This window comes from Palaemon carinicauda, chromosome 4, assembly GCF_036898095.1.
Source record: "Palaemon carinicauda isolate YSFRI2023 chromosome 4, ASM3689809v2, whole genome shotgun sequence".
Lineage (NCBI taxonomy): Eukaryota > Metazoa > Arthropoda > Malacostraca > Decapoda > Palaemonidae > Palaemon > Palaemon carinicauda.
Window position 1 is genome coordinate 28,897,127 of NC_090728.1, and position 21,158 is coordinate 28,918,284.

General features: G+C 43.1%; 1 protein-coding gene across 1 annotated transcript in view; it reads right to left on the reverse strand.

Annotated features, from left to right (window-relative positions):
* Positions 1 to 526: 526 nt before the first annotated feature.
* amx (almondex) overlaps positions 527 to 21,158 on the reverse strand; it is a 32,409-nt gene continuing 11,777 nt past the window's right edge. The window contains exons 2-3 of the mRNA XM_068372106.1: positions 15,600 to 15,743; positions 527 to 697 (exon numbers count right to left, since the gene is read on the reverse strand). Coding sequence (XP_068228207.1) covers positions 562 to 697; positions 15,600 to 15,743 — 280 coding nt within the window. The 3' untranslated portion in view covers positions 527 to 561. The remainder of the gene's footprint in view (positions 698 to 15,599; positions 15,744 to 21,158) is intronic.

The window sequence follows — 21,158 nt, forward strand, 5'->3', positions numbered from 1 at the left end:
TATTGTGTCCATTGGGTAATAAAAGCAGGTATGGGTGTGGAGAAATGATGTATACTGTAGAGAGTACAATATACTTATATACACCACTTTTTCCTTTGTGATTGTAAGTCATCTACTTTGACTACGGTGGAACTTATTCTATGGAAAACTGTTACAGTTTATATAGCTGTATGTGGTAGAAGATAAACTTTTACAGGTCACAATCTGCATGCATACATGTTTTTGACTAATTAGCCTCACCTTGTTTTGAGCCACTGCAATAAGTGGTTTAGTTGCTTTTAATAAAAGTGGTATTGCTGTACATTTTTCTTGCATTTTTCCTTTCAGTCTCTAAACCTTATGCTTACATTAGTACCATCTAAAATGTACCACACAAGTCAGGGTTTTCTTGACTAAAACTATAGCTCTGTACATCTTATGAAGATATATTATCAATTTTATCACTTAATGGTCAAACCTTTTCATATTATTGTAATAGTTAGACATTTTATTATACTCATAAATAATTGTGGAAAAACCAAAAATGTTTAAAATTTACATTTATTTTGCCATACCTTAATTTTATATATACAGAGACCCATCTGCTGGTCCCAAATATCTAATAGCAATCAATATCACATCCATAATTGTCCACACACCAAGACCACCAAAGCTAAACAATTTTCCAATGCCTTCTTGCCAGTGCCCGAGGTAAAATCTGAAACACAAAATTGAATAAGTGACAATGGAAAAGAATTTTCTTTAAAGAGACAGATGTCATGAACTAAGATTTCATTGGATAAAAAAATCTAAAATATACTGTCCAGTATATTCGAATACAATATGGCAATCATACCCAAATTTCCCACCACTCTATTTCTTTTTATTGATAAAAATTCTAAACAAATTTTACAACTCTTACAATATTCTCATTTTTCTGTGGTAATACTACACTAATTACTACCAAAATATTCATGTATATTTGTTATTGCATTATGAAAAAGTCGTTATTTGTTCTTTTCAGCACCTTGTTTTATTTTGGAATTTTTGTGGAGATTGTTTTGATTTATTTTGGAAAAAATTAAAAAAGGTCTTAAAAAATATTTCTATACTCGCCTGATATTACTGGATTGTCCCTGAAGACAACTCAACAGCAATGTTATCCCCCCAAAATAAAAATTTCCCACTTTTCCTTGAGACTAATGGCAACTTCCTAACGATACAAACCTGTAACTATCTACTAGGGATTATACTTTCAGCAAAGCTGGAAGACTAGCCTGCTAGTTAGAGGGGTGGGGTAGGGGGGTAGTGCCTTACTCACACACTAGTGTTGTCTCATCACTTTTGATTGCAGGCAGAATTTCTCAGGGGGAGAGGTGATGCCGGGCCAATTTGTACAAATAGCTACAGGTTTGTATCATTAGGAAAAATACTTCCAAATTTGTTATTTGTTCTGACACTAAATACAAACCCTTTTGCTATTCATAGGGATTGACTCACCCCTTAGGAGGGTGTAAGTCTGAACCAACTTGCTTGGCTTTTGACCTTTTGTTTTTCCCGTACGTGCTCCGCACATAACAAGGAGAAAAAATCTGATACCTGGCTAAGGTCCATGCAACACATAGTTAGCAACCTGAGCAATGTGTGTGCTTGTGATACTAGCAATGTGACTTGTCTAGGTAAGAGTTCTCAGAAACAGGAATCTTTAGAATCAACAATAGATGTTACCCAATTCCTCCACACCAGGAGGTATTAAGATGTAACAAGTATTATTTCTATACTAGGTTACACAAGGGAAATGGTTTTACTTGCAGATAGATGAGGCCAGCTTGCAAAGGACCCTGGATGCTGCTCCCCAAGAGAGGGGATGATGAAAGAAAGAAAAGAGCCAGTCATTCTTCACATTCACTTGTTGTGCAGCCACCACAGGATCAATGGAGAACATATCAATGTTCCTGTGGGTCACATCTTGCAGGTAGTGGGCGGTGAAGGACGTTTGACGCTTCCACATGGCTGTTTGTGGTACCTGCATCACCGAGTAATTCTTGAAAGCTAGGGACATACTAATGCCCCTAATGTCACGAGCTCTGGGTTATCGAGTTGGAGGAGGATCGGGATTCAATGCAAGGTCTATGACCATGCGAATCCAAGTAGAGATGGTATTCTTTGTGTGTGCACATGAAGTCTTGTGATCTTAACGCTTGTCTGACCGTGTCTGCCGTTTGTAGAACAAACTTACTTGTTCAGTGTCTCCAGTCTCCAGACGCCTTTTCACAAGAAAGAGTCGACTGAAGAAGCCTGGGAATCCATCGGGGACCCTTTGAAGAGCGCCCTTCTCCCGCAAGGTATGGACTCTGGCCCGTAGGGCCTGCTCTTTTGCGGATCCCTTCCCATAAAAGCTTGATGGAACTGGATTCCGAGTCAATGGAGTGAGAGAGATTGAATGAACCGGACACGATACCCTGAAGGAATCACAGAGACTGTCCAGGGTTTGGCCCTGTGATGCAACCACCTCTGCCAGTGGCATTTCAGGCATCCCCCCACTGGTGGACAAGTGGGAGGATTGCCCGTCCTAGCGGAAGAGGCCTCGGCCACGCTTTCTCCACAAGAGGACATAGAACCCTTTTGATCCTTGGCAGGAAAGGGCTTCTTAAGACACCTTAGACGCGGTAGGCCCGAGATGTCAAGGATCTATGAGAAGGGAGTCCTGGTTGGACTTCCTCCAGCGCTCTGCTGCCCGCTCAACCTCTTCCGTACTGAAAAGGGAGGAGCCATCAAGAGTGGAGCTTCTGAGTCTATTCACCTCTGCCTGTGGAACCTTCAATTACCGAGTTCCTACGCCTGAGAATGGTATTTGCCCACAGGCTGACTACCTGGTACGCGAGAAACTTGATTGTACGGTTACCCGACAAAAGGAAGGTTTCCATCGACTTCCTCATAGATTCCTTAGGCCAATCTTTGGTTCTAACGAGGTGTATGAGGGATCCTAACCACAGATCCTGTCACGAAGTAGCCTGCATGGCATACTTTGCTACTTTCTCTATGTTCAGGACCTCAGATGCAGAGGAGACTGAGAGCTCAGATAACCTCTCAAAGGAGACTCCTCTAAACAGTGCCTCTACAGATGGATCGAGAGGCCAAATGGCTCGTCCAAGACCTCGTAGTATCTCCTCTACTGCATGAACGGTGGCAGTAGAAGATTGGAGGACGAGCCTGAGCGGAGGGAACTAGAGTCGCCAATGTGGGCGAACGCCCTCTTCCAGACACCCTTCAACCCCTGAGACAAGGACAAAGATGCGCTGGCCTTGGGAGGTCGATGTGTGCCATAACCGTGGTCAAGTACAGTGTTCTTGTCCTCTTGAGGGGCCATCATATGGTCAGCTAACCCATTGATGGCCCTCAAGCAGGCCAAGACTTGTCAGAGAGAGTACTAAAACTCCTTTAGTTCTGCCTTTGCATATTTAGGACTAGCAGCCCTAGGGAGATAGTCATCATCATGATCGATATCATCATCCATTCATGAGCTCTCACCTATAGGAGGCTATGGGAGCGTCGCTTGCTGATGTCCTAGTCAGTAATGGGGAGGTGCCTTGTGACCTATTTTGAAGAGATCGTGCTTGGTTGAGTTGTTCCTAGGCACCATCTTAGAGTCCTTCGTTTCTCGCTGAAACAGAAGGAATTCCTCCAGAAGCAATGATCTCGAAGACTTCCACCGCCCAGAAGAGGACTGACCTCTTGACGAAGGGACTGCTGCTTAGTGCTCCGTCCCCTTAGAGACAGGGCGAAGCTCCAGAGGGACAACCTCGATTGGTGATGGGTGAAACACGGACACTTTATCACTATTATTATTATTACTATTATTGCTATTATTATCATCAAATGCTATCATTAAATGTTAAGCTACAACCCTAGTTGGAAAAACAGGATGCTATAACCCCAGGGGCCCCAACAGGGAAAACAGCCCAGTGAGGAAAGGAAACAAATAAAAAATAAAATAAAATATTTTAAGAACTGTAAAAACATTTAAATAAGTATTTCCTATATAAACTATAAAAACTTTAACAAAACAAGAGGAAGAGAAACTAGATAAAACAGTGTGCCCGAGTGTACCCTCAAGCAAGAGAACGCTAACCCAAGACAGTGGAAGACCATGGTACAGAGGCTATGGCACTACCCAAGACTAGAGAACAATGGTTTGATTCTGGAGTGTTCTTCTCCTAGAAGAGCTGCTTACCATAGGTAAAGAGCCTCTTCTACCCTTACCAAGAGGAATATAGCCTCTGAACAATTACAGTGCAGTAGTTAACCCCTTGGGAGAAGAAGAATTCCTTGGAAATCTCAAGTGTTGTCAGGTGTATGAGGACAGAGGAGAATCTGTAAAGAATAGGCAAAACTATATCTATAATCATGGTGCCTAAGAAGCTAAGTTTCAGTACAGGTAGTGGTGAGAAAAGGAAGAAGGCAATTCTTTCATTAGAATTGAAGCAAGAAATTATAGAAAAACATGAGAGCAGTGTGCATGTGAGTGATATGGCTAAACAATATGGCCGGAATAGGTCTATGATCTTGACGATCATCAAGCAGAAGGCAGCCATTAAAGCAGATAAACCATCGAAGGGGATCACCATTATTACAAGACATCATAGCAATATCCTGGAAGAGATAGAATGCCTTTTGTTGATAGGGATAAAGGACAAAGAGATTGTTGGCAACGATCATTTGTGAGAAGGGCCAGCGTGATGAACAGAAAGAAAGAAAAAAGTGAAGCAAAGATAACCAAGATAGCATTAACAAGCTCTTTTAAAAAAATCTTTTCTCTTTTTCTGTTTCTCTCTAAACATAGCATTAACATGTTCTTTAAATAAAATCTCTCTCTCTCTCTCTCTCTCTCTCTCTCTCTCTCTCTCTCTCTCTCTCTCTTGTTCTTCTTCGCTGTTATAGTGTTAGAGACGTCTATTATTTTTTTCCGAGAGAGAGAGAGAGAGAGAGAGATTAAACAAAAATGTTTTTACAGTACATATGATTTTTAACAGCGTCAACGAGTTGTAAAACAATTAAATGTAACTAAGAAAGTAATAACAGCTAATATGAATTCTTTTATTAACTAAAACAAATATTGATACAAACAAACTCGTGTGCGTATGCACAAACACACACACAGGTGCAAGAATTGCTACGCAGTAAGAGACAGACGGTAAGGGAGGAGGTAGAGATGGTGATTGCGATAACGTATCGTAACTCGTCACTGAAAGTGATGAAAATTAAAAATCAAAAGAAAAAAAATATAAATAATATGAAATATAAAAATAAAAAAAAATAAATAAGCTAAGTTAGATTAAAGTTTCCGTAGTGTAAGTTACGGTACGTTATCGCAGTCACCATCTCTACCTCCTCGCCGATCGTGTCTCCTCCTGCGTGTGTGTGTGTGTTTGCGCATACGCACACGAGTGTGTTTGTATCAATATTTGTTTTAGTTAATAAAGGAATTCAGATTCGCTGATATTGTTTTTTGGTTACATTTAATTGTCTTTCAACTCGTTGACACTGTTAAAAATCATAAGTACACAACACATTTTTGTTTAATCTTTCTCTCTCTCTCTCTCTCTCTCAGAAAAAAATAATAGATGTCTCTAACACTAACAGTGAAGAAGAACAAAAGAGAGAGAGAGAGAGAGAGAGAGAGAGAGAGAGAGAGAGAGAGAGAGAGAGAGAGAGAGAGAGAGAGAGAGAGAGAGAGAGAGAGTAATTATTTAAAGAACATGTTAACACCATGTCTACCTTCTCGCCGATCGTCCATCTCCTCCTGGCGTAGCAAATCCTACACCTGCGTTGGCCTGTCTCTAAGGTAAAGTGACAATAAAACACATTTTTTATTTATTATTTCTTTATAATATAATTATATTTTTTACATGCTTCTTTCATTTTATGCAGTTATGTTATTGTTATGTGTAATTATACGTAGTAATTTATTAAGGAGTTAATATAGGTTTTTGGGGTGTGGAACGAATTATACAAATTAAAGTGTATTCTTATGGGAATATTTGCTCCAACATAAGATTGCTTTAACATACGAAGCAGTTTCTGGAACGAATTAAGATCGTATGTAGAGGTACCACTGTATCTAAACGGGCGGCGGGAGATCTCGAACCTCGGCTTGTACGAGGATGGAAGGTGTTACCCAGAGGAGTCTGGTCTCATTCTCCTTTTCTGCTTAGCCATAAGCACCAGCATCAACTGTACCTATGAGAGGTCTTGTTGGAACAGAGCACCGCCTTTTGTTGCTCATCTCACCCTCTTGATGGGCGAGAGGAACATCTTCGGGGATGGAGCCTTGGAAGGGGCTAAGCCGGATGCTTTGCGTCTAAAGTCAGACGGAGGAAAGGCTGAGCAGGATGCTTTATATCTGGGGTCAGATGGAGGAGTGAATGACCTGGACACCGATTTCTCAAACGGGATCCTTAGCGTACTTATCGCAATCTGGTCCGATGATAGAGGGGCCACGTTTGAGACTGTTCAACAAACTGCCTTCACCAAGGCGTCGAACCATGATGGCTGCTTTCCTGACCTCGGAAGGACGGCGGTTTCCATGACATCAGAAGGACAGGGTCTTGATAGGGAGGCAAGGGAATGGAGATCACCTCTTAGAAGACTGTCACCTTGGAATCTGAAAAGAAGGTTAGTAAGGTCTCTTACCTGTGATGGGCATCAGTATGGCCTCTCGCTCTGGCCTGGAAGAACGAGTAAAAGAGGAAGCTGTCTGAGCCTTTGAAGATCCTTTCGGGTGGAAGGAATTCCTCCAGAGGCAATGATCTGGAAGACTCCCCCCACCTAGAAGAGGGCTGACCTCTTGCCGAAGGGACTGCTTCCGAGTGCTCTGTCTCCTTAGAGACAGGGCTAAGCTCCAGAGGGACAACCTCTATTGGTGATGGGTGAAACAAGGACACTTTGGAGATCTCGAACCTCGGCTTGTACAAGGATGGAAGGTGTTACCCGGAGGTGTCTGGTTCTTCATTCTCCTCTTCTGCTTGGTCAGAAGCACCAGCGTCAACTGTACCTGTGAGAGGTATTGTTGGAAAGGAGCCACCCTTTTAGTTGCTCATCTTACCTTCTTGATGGGTGAGAAAAACATCTTCGGTGTTGAAGCCTTGGATGGGGCTCGAGCCTGATGCTTTGCGTCTAAGGCCAGACGGAAGAAAGGCTGAGGAGAATGCTTTGCATCTGGGGACAGATAGAGGAGTGGATGAATTGGACACCAATTTCTCAAACAGGATCCTTGGCGTATTTACCGAAATCTGGTCCAATGTTGGAGTGGCCACGTCTGAGACCACTCGACAAACTGCCTTCACCAAGGTGTCGAACCATGATGGCTGTTTTCCTGACCTCAGAAGGACAGGATCTCACTAGGAAGGGAAGGGAATGGAGATCACCTCTTCGGAGACTGTCGCCTTGGAATCTGAAAAGAAATAAAGTAACGTTTCTTATCTGCGATGGGCACCAGCATGGCATTTCGCTCTGGCTTGGAAGAGCGAGTAAGAAAGGAAACTGTCTGAGCCTTTGAAGATTCCTGCCGGGTAGTAGGAAAAGGTACTAGATATCCCTATGTTGGCTTGGAAGGACCGGAATAGGAGGCCTGGGTCTAGTGAGCCTTGAGGCTGACGAGCAGGCTCATGAGCTGGACAGCGCGGTGAGTAGACCCTGGAAGAAAGACGGTGATCGCGATATGGCGAGTGACGATCACTAACTGGTGAGAAAGGATCAGACGTTGGTAAGTGACCATCACGAGCTGACGAGTGACGATCACAAGCTGGCACATGACGATCACGACCTGTAAAGTAACAGTCACTAGGAAGAGAATGACGATCACGAGATGGTGAGTGACAATCACGAGCTGGCGAACGATGGGGAGCTGGTCAACGACGAGAAGCTGACGAATGCCTATTAGATGGAGAATGATGAGAAGTTGCCAAGTAGCGATGACAAGCAGGAGTGACACGAGTCACGAGGTGACAAATGAAGGTCACGAGATGACAAGTAGCTGTAAAGTGACGACCACAAGTAAGGGAGTAATCATCACAAGCAGAGGAGTGGCGATCACGAACAGAAGAGTGCCAATCACGTGATGGCGAGTGGCGATCATGAACAGGAGAGTGTCTAGAAGATCGCTGGTCTCTAGGATCGTCGGGGTAGATTCTACGGACCAAGGGCTAAGGAGAACTTCTAAAATGGCGAAGAGGGCTATGTTCCCTTGACGAGGAGTAGCAATCCTGTCGTTAACAGTATGCTGGTGAGGAGGTGGAGAACATCGGCAGAGACGAGAATCCTTGGCAGGGGGGAGACAAGTTCTAAAAGGCTGGACGCCTGCGGAGAGGCAGGGCGACGTCTGAAAGGTCTCTGCAGAAGGGAATCAGGGGAGGACCTCATTCGCAGACGAGAGAGGTGAACACCAGTAGGAGAAGAGTGCTTTAGACTTTGTTTCCCCCTAAAGACTGAGAAGACTCAGCAAATAGAAGAGCACAGTCTTTAGCAGCAGCAGGTGACGGCGGAGGAACAACAATGCTCACGGCAAAGGAGGCAGACACTCAAAGGACGCAAAAATCAACACTAATTGGCAAAAAGGCTTCGACCTCCAAGGAGGCTGGAGTCCTTTTCCTCTCAGCACCCAGCTGAAGAAGCTCCATCAATGTCTCCTTCGAAGAGGGATTGGACACACTCAAAGAAGGCCAGATCTGATAAACATCAGAAATAGAAAAGGATCCCCCTGGGGAAAGGGGAAAAGCTGCTTCTCTAGGGGAAGCAACACTGTACCTTGAACTCGGAGGTTGACCTGGTGTTAACTGGTCTACACTCCTGTTTGACCGTTCCCCAGAATAGACAGATCGAGCAGTAGCTTCGGGAAGAGATCAAGGGAGAAGTCCAAGTCTTCTTTGACTTTAAGAAACACCCCTTTGACGAAGACTCTCTCTTGGACTTCTTCTAGCACTGGAGCCCAACTCTCTCCCACTGGGAGGAAGAACACTCTCGGCATTCATCGCAGGTGTTATCCTGATCACAACGCCATCTTCGGCAGGCTGGACAAACGAATGGGGGTCGGTCTCTGAGGAAGACATGAAGGTACCGCAGATGCGTCCTTCAGGTCCCGGACAGGTCTGCATGATGGATAGTAAGGAGAAACAAGTACACCTGTAAAGAAAAAGCAAAAAAATAATTAAGAAAAATGGCAAGTCAAAAATAGTTGGAAATGCGAAGAGCAGTAATGTCCATTCTGCACCGAGCCAAAAGCATAAAGTGACGAGACAACACTAGTGTGTGAGTGAGCAGGGTAGTGGGCTAACCCCCTACCACCTCGCTAACTAGCGGGAAGCTAATTATATACCTCGCTTCAAAGTCTTATGGCTAGTTTTCCAGCTTCGCCGAAAGTATAATTCCTATAAATATCAAAAGGGTTTGTATTTAGTGCCGGAACAAAACTCAATACTGTATATACACCTGATTCACCACTAAAGTCTAGTGTCTCAGTATAAAACCATTACAACTAGTTATAACTTAATATTCCAGACTGTGTTGCTAAATATCCATAAGAGTATCCAAATTCATCCACTAAGAAAACTAAAGGAAACCTAACTTTCATTAAACTAAGTTGTCAGTAGGTACTAAGTCTCCTAAACCTCAGTAATCTTGATAAGAGAACCATGATCTTCAAGATGAAGTTAGTGAATGCTGATTGGTACGCCCTAAGCTGTAGCTAAAACTTTTTCCAAAGAAAGTTTCTTACAAATTTTCAGCAATGTAGCTGCACTTCTAATATCATACACTCTGACCTTCAAGTCTCTTCTCTGAGTAGGCTGCAACCTAATGTGGGCATTACCAATTTTTGCCAAGAGATAGCATTTTGACAACCGAACCCCACAACATAAATAAGGAACATTACCACTAATGCTCAGAGTTTTGGCCAAATAATACTTAATAGCCCTCACCTGACCAAGAAGTCTATTCTCGGATGTAATCATAACTTCCTTTTCCAAATATAGAATTTGAAAATTTATGGTAAGCCTTTAGTCTACAAATAATTCTTAGCTCTGAAAGCATGCAAAATCGATAAGATCCTCTTATGTTTGATAAAACTCAACTTACTAGAAAGAGCTTGCAGTACATTGTTCAGATGATGATAATACCAAAAGAAAAGTTTTAGCATTACGATCTCTAACATTAAGTTTTCCAAAGGTTTTTAATATGAACCTTTTCAAAAAAATGTAATACTATACAGTATTTAGATTCCAAAAATTTCCTTTGACTACTGGGTTACCCTTTTACCCCCAATGGACGTACTGGTACGTTCCACAAAACTCATCCCTTTACCCCCATGGACGTACCGGTACGTACTTGCAAAAAACTGCTATTTACATTTTTTTTTGCATATTTTTAACTTTATGAGAAACTTCAGACATTTTCCAAAATAATGAGACCAACCTGATCTCTCTATGATGAAAATTACGGCTGTTAGCGCAATAAAAAAAAAAATATATATTGCAAAATGTGCTTGAAAAAAAAAACGCCTGGGGGTTAAGGGTTGGAAAATTCCAAATAGCTTTGGGGTAAAAGGGTTAAATAACAAAGGACCAAAACACATCTGCAATAATACTAGCAACAGATAAATACTACCCTAAATGTTTGAAAACAGCATGAAGCATGGAACTAAAACCCCTTAATAGCTATAAAGGACAATTTACTCTAGGAGAAGAGTTTAGCCAAGGATAATTAAGCCTCATAAGGATCTTCTTGTCAAATTAGTGCTTTTACTGATGAAACAAGTACAGTACTCTTAAAAACATGCTAGCTCTGAATAACATGAAAAGGAGATAAGATCCTCTTTTGAGGACTGATTCTTATAAAAAAATAGAAACCTGCTAAATTTCACAATATCCACACTAGTCCTGTTACTGACCCATTTATAGACTGCACCAATCAAATTGCACATTCAATTAACTTTGATAGGCTTACATTATTAGTATAAGGGTACTCTTATGTTGTTAATTACTTCTCTTGTAGTTTATTTATTTCCTTATTTCCTTTCCACACTGGGCTATTTTCCTTGTTGGAGCCTTTGCGCTTATAGCATCCTGCTTTTCAAGCTAGGGTTGTAGCTTAGCAAGTAATAATAATAATAACAACAACAATAACAATAATAATAATAATAATAATAATACATACATACATACATATATACATATACAAAGGCACTTCCCTCAATTTTGGGGGGTCACCAACATCAAACAAATAAAACAGAAAAGGGGACCTCTCCTCTCTATGTTCCTCCCAACCTGACAAAGGACTCAACCGAGTTCGGCTGGTACTGCTAGGGGTGCCACAGCCCACCCTCCCACATTATCCACCACAGATGAAGCTTCATAATGCTGAATCCCCTACTGCTGCTGCCTCCGCGGTCTTCCAAGGCACTGGAGGAAGCAGCAGAGCCTACCGGAACTGCGTCACAATCACTCGCCATTCATTCCTATTTCTAGCACGCTCTCTTGCCTCTCTCACATCTCTCCTCCTATCTCCCAGAGCTTCCTTCACTCCATCCATCCACCCAAACCTTGGCTTTCCTCTTGTACTTCTCCCATCATCTCTTGCATTCATCCCCTTCTTTGGCAGACAGCTATTTTCCATTCTCTCAACATGGCCAAACCACCTCAACACATTCATATCCACTCTAGCTGCTAACTCATTTCTTACACCCGTTCTCTCCCTCACTACTTCGTTCCTAACCCTATCTACTCGAGATACACCAGCCATACTCCTTAGACATTTCATCTCAAACATTCAATTTCTGTCCCTCCTTCCACTTTCATTCCCCACAACTCCGATCCATACATCACAGCTGGTACAATCATTTTCTCATACAGAACTCTCTTTACATTCATACCCAACCCTCTAATTTTTACTACTCCCTTAACTGCCCCCAACACTTTGCATCCTTCATTCACTCTCTGACGTACATCTGCTTCCATTCCACCATTTGCTGCAACAACAGACCCCAAGACCTTAAACTGATCCACCTCCTCAAGTAACTCTCCATTCAACATGACAATCAACCTCGCACTATCCTCCCTTCTCGTACATTTCATAACCTTACTCTTACCCACATTAACTCTCAACTTCCTTCTCTCACACACCCTTCCAAATTCTGTCACTAATCGACCAAGCTTCTCTTCCACGTCTGCAACCAGTACAGTATCATCCGCAAACAACAACTGATTTACCTCCCATTCATGGTCATTCTCATCTACCAGTTTCAATACTCGTCCTAGCACTCGAGCATTCACCTCTCTCACCACTCCATCAACATACAAGTTAAACAACCACGACGACATCACACATCCCTGTCTCAGCCCCACTCCCACCGGAAACCAATCGCTCACTTCATTTCCTATCCTAACACATGCTTTACTACCTTTGTAGAAACTTTTCACTGCTTGTAACAATCTTCCACCAACTCCATATAACCTCATCACATTCCACATTACTTCCCTATCAACTCTATCATACGCTTTCTCCAGATCCATAAACTCAACATACACCTCCTTACCTTTTGCTAAATATTTCTCGCATATCTGCTTAACTGTAAAAATCTGATTCATACAACCACTACCTCTTCTAAAACCACCTTGTACAGTACTTCTAAGATTGCATTCTCTGTTTTATCCTTAATCCTATTAATCAGTACTCTACCATACACTTCTCCCACCACACTCAACAAACTAATACCCCTGGAATTACAACACGCATCCACATCTCCCTTACCCTTGTATAGTGGTACAATACACGCACAAACCCAATCTACTGGTACCATTGACAACACAAAACACATATTAAACAATCTCACTAAACATTCAAGGACAGTCACACCCCCTTCCTTCAACATCTCAGCTCTCACACCATCCATACCAGATGCTTTCCCTACTATCGTTTCATCTAGTGCTCGCCCCACTTCCTCTCATGTAATCTCTCTCTCATTCTCATCTCCCATTGCCAGCACCTCAACACCTGCAACAGCAATTATATCTGCCTTCCTATCATCCTCAACATTCAGTAAACTTTCAAAAGTATTCCGCCCACCCTTTCCTTGCCTCCTCTCCTTTTAACAACCTTCCATTTCCATCTTTCACTGTCTCTTCAATTCTTGAACCAGCCTCCTTACACTCTTCACTTCTTTCCAAAACTTCTTCTTATTCTCTTCATATGAATGACCCAATCCCTGACCCCATCTCTGTTCAGCTGCCCTCTTTGCCTCACTTACCTTGCGCTTTACTTCCACATTTTTCTCTCTATATCTTTCATACTTCTCTACACTATTACTCTGCAGCCATTCTTCAAAAACCCTCTTTTTCTCTTCCACTTTTACCTTCACTCCTTCATTCCACCATTCACTGCCTTTCCTCATGCCGCCTCTAACAAACTTCTTGCCACACACATCACTTGCAATCCCTACAAAATTTTCTTTTACTAACTTCCACTCCTCCTCTAAATTACCCGTTTCTCTTACTTTCACTTCGTCATGTGCCATTTTCAACCTTTCTTGATATTTACTTTTTACCCCCGGTTTTATTAGCTCTTCAACCCTCACTAGCTCCCTTTTACATCCACCTACTCTATTATCCCACACTTATGCTACAACTAATTTTGCTTCCACCAAAAAATTATCAGACATACCGTTAGCTATACCCCTAAACACGAGCACGTCTTTCAATCTGCCAAACATTCTTTTAGTTATCAACACATAATCCATTAACGCCCTTTCTACCACTCTTCCATTTGCCACTCTTACCTCTGTATACTTGTTTTTATCTTTCTTTTTGAAAAAGCTAGAACTTATCACCATCTCTTGCTCAACACACATATCTACCAGTCTCTCACCACTCTCATTTTCACCTGGTACGCCATACTTCCCAATGACACCTACCTCTCCAGCCCCCACTCTAGCATTTAAGTCACCCATGACAACTACATAATTCCTTCAACCCAGTCCATCTACACACCTAGTTAATTCATTCCAAAACTCATTCCACTCTTCTTCACTTTTCTCACAACCTGGCCCATACGCACTGACGAAAGCCCAACATTCACTTCCCAACCTAACCCTTACCAACATTAACCAAGATGATATCTCCTTCCATTCCACTACTTTACCTGTTATCAATTCACTCAGCAATAAAGCCACACCTCTTGCTCTTCCCCTTTCAATATCAGACACTCTACCAGACATTTCACCAAACATCACTTCACCTTTCCCTTTTATCTTTGTCTCACACAAAGCCAATGTATCCATCCTTCTATTCCTAAACATACTTCCAATCTCACATCTTTTACTCTCTATCGTACTACATCCACGCACATTCAAACAACCCAAAACTAAAGTGCAGGGAGCAGTCACTCTCCCCCCAGCTCCACTTCTTTGATGTCTCACAGGATTATAATACAGGAGAGGGGGTTCCCAGCCCCCTCGTCCCGTCCCTTTTAGTCGCCTCTTACGACACACAAGGATACGTTGGCGCTATTCTAATTGTTTTTATGCCCCGCGGCCACAGGGGGCATAATAATAATAATAATAATAATAATAATAATAATAATAATAATATCCATGATTTTCTCCTTGAAACTGCATGTCCCAAAACTTCACTACCAGCTCACTGATATATGTTCTTAATATCACACGATTCTTAAATTAATTGTCTGCTCTTCATCATATTGATTCTTACATTCAATTGCGAAAGTTTCTCTGTGATCATCTTCTAGAAGTTTAATTGTATCAAACCTGGGTATGATATCTATATGTCTGTTGGGTGTTTTCAGTTTTAATTTCAGTGTGGCAATGAGGAGCTGGTGATCACTACCAATATATGCACTTCTATAGCTTCTTACATTTCTCAGAGTCCTACTTCTCACTTTATTAATGGCTATGTGATCTATTTGATTTTGGTGACAAAAGAACTTCAACCTAAACATTTCCCATGCTACCATAAAAGCTGGAACTGTAACAGCATCATATACCCTGTTAACAAGATGCAAAAAAAAAATCAAAATAAATATCTATAACTCTATTACATTCACACTTTCCCTAAGAACAGTGAGAATAAAAAGCCCTAGTAGAAGTGTCTCCAGTGTTAGCATTGTTTCCCATAGAAGAAATGCCATAGGTTAGCAGACAGATTCAGCATTGAAGATGCTGTAATGGTCTTAATATATCCTGAACCTGTGGGTCTTCCTTATAATAATAAGACCATGCTTTTCCCATTGATACATGGGCCCTGGAGAAGGGAAGACAATATTTCTTTGGTATTTCTGTGTCACATTGATTTCCCAGTTATAGCCTTTAACAAGAAAGTCCTTGGGGACCGAACCATATACAAACCCTAAAAATGACATTAAACATGAAAAATAACATACAGCTATTAAAGGAAAATACTGCTTAGAACATTTAAAGTCAACGAGAGTCAAATCTAAAAAGGTTAAAACAGGAAGGGTGTCAAGAGTAGCTAATCATGCCATACATTACAGACCAAAGAGAGTTTCAATAACAGTTTTCCCTAGACTTAAACAAAGAAACCATTTGAATACTTAACCTGTCAGCACCAAAGCCTCCAAGAGTGATAGACAGAAGTAAGGCTGTTGACCATTTATATCCCGATGTCCAGTTACATGGTAATCTCTTTTGGAAACTACGATTCCCAAGACAAAGTATATCACTACTGACTGTACAATTTGACCTGAAAATAATAAACAAAAAAATGAAATCGCAAAGGTATTCATTCTTAATACAGTACTGAAAACACCTAACAAACTGTTGGTAAATGGACCTAGATAGCTGGTACCCAAATAAAAGTATGGTTGAAATATTTTTGCCATACAAGCCCAGATTCATTAATATTTCTTACAAGATGCACTGACTTGGATCTAGGGCAATTCCGTTCCAACAAAATTTTTTTTTTTAGGTAGCTCATAGCAGTAAATAAGTGAACAAATTTAACTAATTCAAGAAAGTAGCCTGATCACTGCGCTGCAAGAAAGCAATCCTGTGGGAAGGGGAAACTCATAAGAGATGAATTTACTTAAAAAACAAATCTAAAGAAAAAATCTATCATAATAACAATTACAGCAATTACATTTCACCTGAAATGTTATTTTCATTAGTAAAATAAATTTTTGAATATACTTACCCGGTGATCATATAGCTGTCAGCTCTGCTGCCCGACAGAAAAACCTAAGGACAAAATACGCCAGCGATCGCTATACAGGTGGGGGTGTACATCAACAGCGCCATCTGTCGAGCAGGTACTCAAGTACTCCATGTCAACACAGAACCAATTTTCTCCTCGGCCCACTGGGTCTCTATTGGGGAGGAAGGGAGGGTCCTTTAATCTATGATCACCGGGTAAGTATATTCAAAAATTTATTTTACTAATGAAAATAACATTTTTCAATATTAAACTTAGCCGGTGATCATATAGCTGATTCACACCCAGGGGGGTGGGTAGAGACCAGCATAATATGTTAACATTAAGAGCTAAGTATTTTGTATTTCATTTTAGCAGTTATTCAAAATAACAAACATAAAATTAATAAGTACCTGGTAAGGAAGTCGACTTGAACAATTACTCTGCCTTTTAAGTACGTCTTCCTTACTGAGCCTCGCGATCCTCATAGGATGCTGAGCGACTCCTAGGAGCTGAAGTATGAAGGGTTGCAACCCATACTAAAGGACCTCATCAAAACCTCTAATCTAGGCGCTTCTCAAGAAATGACTTTGACCACCCGCCAAATCAAGTAGGATGCGAAAGGCTTCTTAGCCTTCCGGACAACCCAAAAACAATAATAAAACATTTCAAGAGAAAGATTAAAAAAGGTTATGGAATTAGGGAATTGTAGTGGTTGAGCCCTCGCCCACTACTGCACTCGTTGCTACGAATGGTCCCAGAGTGTAGCAGTTCTCGTAAAGAGACTGGACATTCTTAAGATAAAAAGACGCGAACACTGATTTGCTTTTCCAATAGGTTGCGTCGAATATACTTTGCAGAGATCTATTTTGTTTAAAGGCCACTGAAGTTGCGACAGCTCTAACTTCGTGTGTCCTTACCTTCAGCAAAGCTTGGTCTTCCTCATTCAGATGGGAATGAGCTTCTCGTATTAACAGTCTGATAAAATAGGATAAAGCATTCTTTGATATAGGCAAAGATGGATTCTTAACTGAACACCATAAAACTTCAGACGGGCCTCGTAAAGGTTTAGATAGAACTTAAGAGCTCTTACAGGACATAAGACTCTTTCTAGTTCATTTCCAACCATACGATAAGTTTGGAATATCGAACGATATTGGTCAAGGCCGAGAAGGCAGCTCGTGTTTGGCTAGAAAACCAAGTTGTAGAACATGTAGCCGTTTCGGATGAGAATCCGATGTTCTTGCAGAAGGCATGAATCTCACTGACTCTTTTAGCTGTGGCTAAGCATATCAGGAAAAGAGTCTTAAAGGTGAGATCTTTCAGGGAGGCTGATTGTAGCGGTTCGAACCTGTCTGACATAAGGAATCTTAGTACCACGTCTAAATTCCAACCAGGTGTAACCAAATGACGCTCCTTCGTGGTCTCAAAAGACTTAAGGAGGTCCTGTAGATCTTTATTGTTGGAAAGATCTAAGCCTCTGTGTACGGAAGACTGATGTCAACATGCTTCTGTAACCCTTGATAGTGGGAGCTGAAAGAGATCGTTCTTTCCTCAGATATAAGAGAAAGTCAGCTATTTGAGTTACAGAGGTACTGGTCGAGGATACGGATACTGACTTGTACCAGTTTCGGAAGATTTCCCACTTCGATTGGTAGACTCTAAGGGTGGATGTTCTCCTTGCTCTAGCAATCGCTCTGGTTGCCTCCTTCGAAAAGCCTCTAGCTCTCAAGAGTCTTTCGATAGTCTGAAGGCAGTCAGACGAAGAGCGTGGAGGCCTTGGTGTACCTTCTTTACGCGTGGCTGACGTAGAAGGTCCACCCTTAGGGGAAGTGTTCTGGGAACGTCTACTAGCCATCGAAGTACCTCAGTGAGCCATTCTCTCGCGGGCCAGAGGGAAGCAACTAGCGTCAACCTTGTCCCTTCGTGAGAGGCGAACTTCTGCAGTACCTTGTTGACAATCTTGAACGGAGGGAATGCATATAGATCTAGATGTGACCAATCTAGTAGAAAGGCATCTATATGAACTGCTGCTGGGTCCGGGATTGGTGAGCAAAATATTGGGAGCCTCTTGGTCATCGAGGTTGCGAAGAGATCTATGGTTGGCTGGCCCCAGGTGGCCCAAAGTCTCTTGCATACATCCTTGTGGAGGGTCCATTCTGTTGGAATTATTTGTCCCTTCCGACTGAGACAATCTGCCATGACATTCAAGTTGCCTTGGATGAACCTCGTTACTAGTGAAATGTCTAGACCTTTTGACCAGGTGAGGAGGTCCCTTGCGATCTCGTACCATGTCAGAGAGTAGGTCCCTCCTTGCTTGGAGATGTACGCCAAAGCCGTGGTGTTGTCCGAGTTCACCTCCACCACTCTGCCTTGAAGGAGAGACCTGAAGCTTTTCCAGGTCAGACGTACTGCCAGTAGCTTCTTGCAGTTGAAATGCATTGTCCTTTGACTCGAGTTCCATAATCCCGAGCATTCCCTACCGTCTAATGTCGCACCCAAGCCTACGTCCGATGCGTCCGAGAAGAGAACGTGGTTGGGATCTGAACAGTCAGGGGAAGACCCTCTCTAAGGTTGATATAGTCCTTTCACCAAGTCAGACCAGACTTTATCTTTCCGGAAACCGGGATCGAGACCGCTTCTAGCGTCTTGTCCTTTTTCCAGTGAAAAGCTAGATGGTATAGAAGAGGACGGAGGTGTAGTCTTCCTAGTGACACAAATTGATCCACGGATGACAGTGTCCCTACCAGACTCATCCACAGCCTGACTGGGCAGCGTTCTTTCTTCAGCATCTTCTGGATGGATAGCAGGGCTGGGGGTTGATCGTCTTGTTCAGCAACGTCCTCATCAGAGGGTTCCTCATCTGAAACTGATGAGGAAACGGCAACGGAGTGGGCAACGTCTGACTCGCTGAATCCGGTCGCACTGGTGGATGCGTGACGGAGCCGGACGCAATATCATGGCACTACTGCACAGTCTGTGAACTGTCAACAACCATGGGTGCGCGAGGAAGTACAGCGTCAACCCGAAACTGTCTAGACTGTCTGGGTTGTGCAGTCAACACCCTACCGGGTTGCTGAGGTTGACGCACTGCGTCACAACAAGTCACCTCTGCTGGTTGTTGAACGTCTTCCTAGTGACACACTGAACGTCAACAACCACCTCCGAGCGTCGCTTAACGTCAACGTGCGACTGGCAACCCACACTGGGTCGCATCGGTGGAGGAACCACCTCAACTGGCAGACGCGAGTAGGATACCTCAGCGTCAACAGGGCGCACAACCAACCGGTAGGAAGGTTGTTGGCCAGAAGGTTCTTCTCCGTATTTAAGTCCTCTATCAAGGACACAAGCTTGGACTGCATGTCTTGCAGCAAAGCCCATTTAGGGTCTACGGGAGCAGGTGTGGCAACAGACGGGGTTAGCGACTGAGGCGGAACCATTTACCATCCCTGGAAGCCTTGTTGTGTGTGCATAATAGTACAGCAAAACTTCAAAGGCTCGACAAAAGTTGAGAAGTTGACCTGTAAACAACTGGAGCGTCTCCTGGCTAGGCGCCAGGCCGAGTCTACCAGAATTGAGAAGTCTACCTGGGCAGAGGCATGAACTCCCAAGCCGAGAACTTCTCTCGTGTCCTATCAGACTCTCGCTCTATAAGCCAGTTTAAAAGAAGGGAAATCACAGGCTGTATCCCTAAAACTCCTCCTGGTGCAAAAACCAGTCGCCTAGCCAACGTAACGCTCTCTAGGAGAGCGAGAGAGCACTAGCTTAACAACAACGGCTTCGAAGTAGCTAGGCCTAGTGTAAGTTCTGACGTGAGGCGAACGAGGAGCAGCAGTTACAAGATCCGGACGAAGATCCTTAAAAAATCATCATGATTTAATTAAAGTCCATAGGAGGCTAAGCAGCTTAAGGCTCCTCTCCAAATGACAGAGTCCTCAAAGGAATATCAGTAGGAGGGAGAACAGCACTTTCTCATCTACAGGAACCTTGTCCGAGAAAAGCTAGGTATCTCAGTGAGGGTCTCACTGGTGCATTAGCAACAGACCAGAAGGCAACGTTATGTAACTGCTTGACAGTCTGTGAACTGTCAAAAACTGAACTGTCAACCACAACAGGTGCGTGAGGACATACAGCACTGGTGCATTAGTAGCAGACCAGAAGGCAACGTCATGTAACTGCTTGACAGTCTGTGAGCTGGCAACAACCATAGCTGTGTGGGGAAGCAAAGCCTCTACTCCTGACTGACTAGTCTGCTGCGGGCGAGTAGCGGTAACCACAGTGGGTTGCGGAGGTTGACGCACAGTGTCAAAACAAAGCAACTTAACTCCACCCTCCTGTTGTTGTGGCAACTCGCGAACGTCAACGGAGGGTAGCGTGCGTCTGTGAACGTCAACGTGCGGCTGGCAGGGTACACTGCGCATGGGAGGTGGAACTCTCACAGGCGGAGTGCGGGAGCAGGTAGCGTCAGCGTCTACTGTACGCACAACCGTGGTTGGTTGTAGGCTAACGGGTGCAGCGTCAACCTTCTCCGCACGATACTCCTGCATAAAAGATGCTAATGCGTTCCTGCATAAAAGATGCTAACTGTGTCTGCATAGACTGTAGCAAAGACCACTTAGGGTCTACAGCAGCAGGTGCGGCAAGAGACGGTGTTACTGCCTGTTGCGGTACCACTTTGCCTCTCTTAGGAGGTGTGCAGTCATCGGAAGACTGCAGCGAGTCCGAACTGACCCAGTGGCTACACCTGGGCCGTTGGACTTGCGCGGAAGGGACCGACTTGCGCTTAATAAGCTGCGAGACCTTGGTCCAAGGTTTCTTACGAGAAACCTCTTCCGCAGACGAGAAGTAAATGGGCTCTCTCGTCTTTGTGTGGGTGGGGTGATCTTGGGTAGATACGCCCGAAACCACGGAGGGAAAACGTCTGTTCGTTGATCAAGGCCTGACGAACCCATAAGTCGTTCGACATTA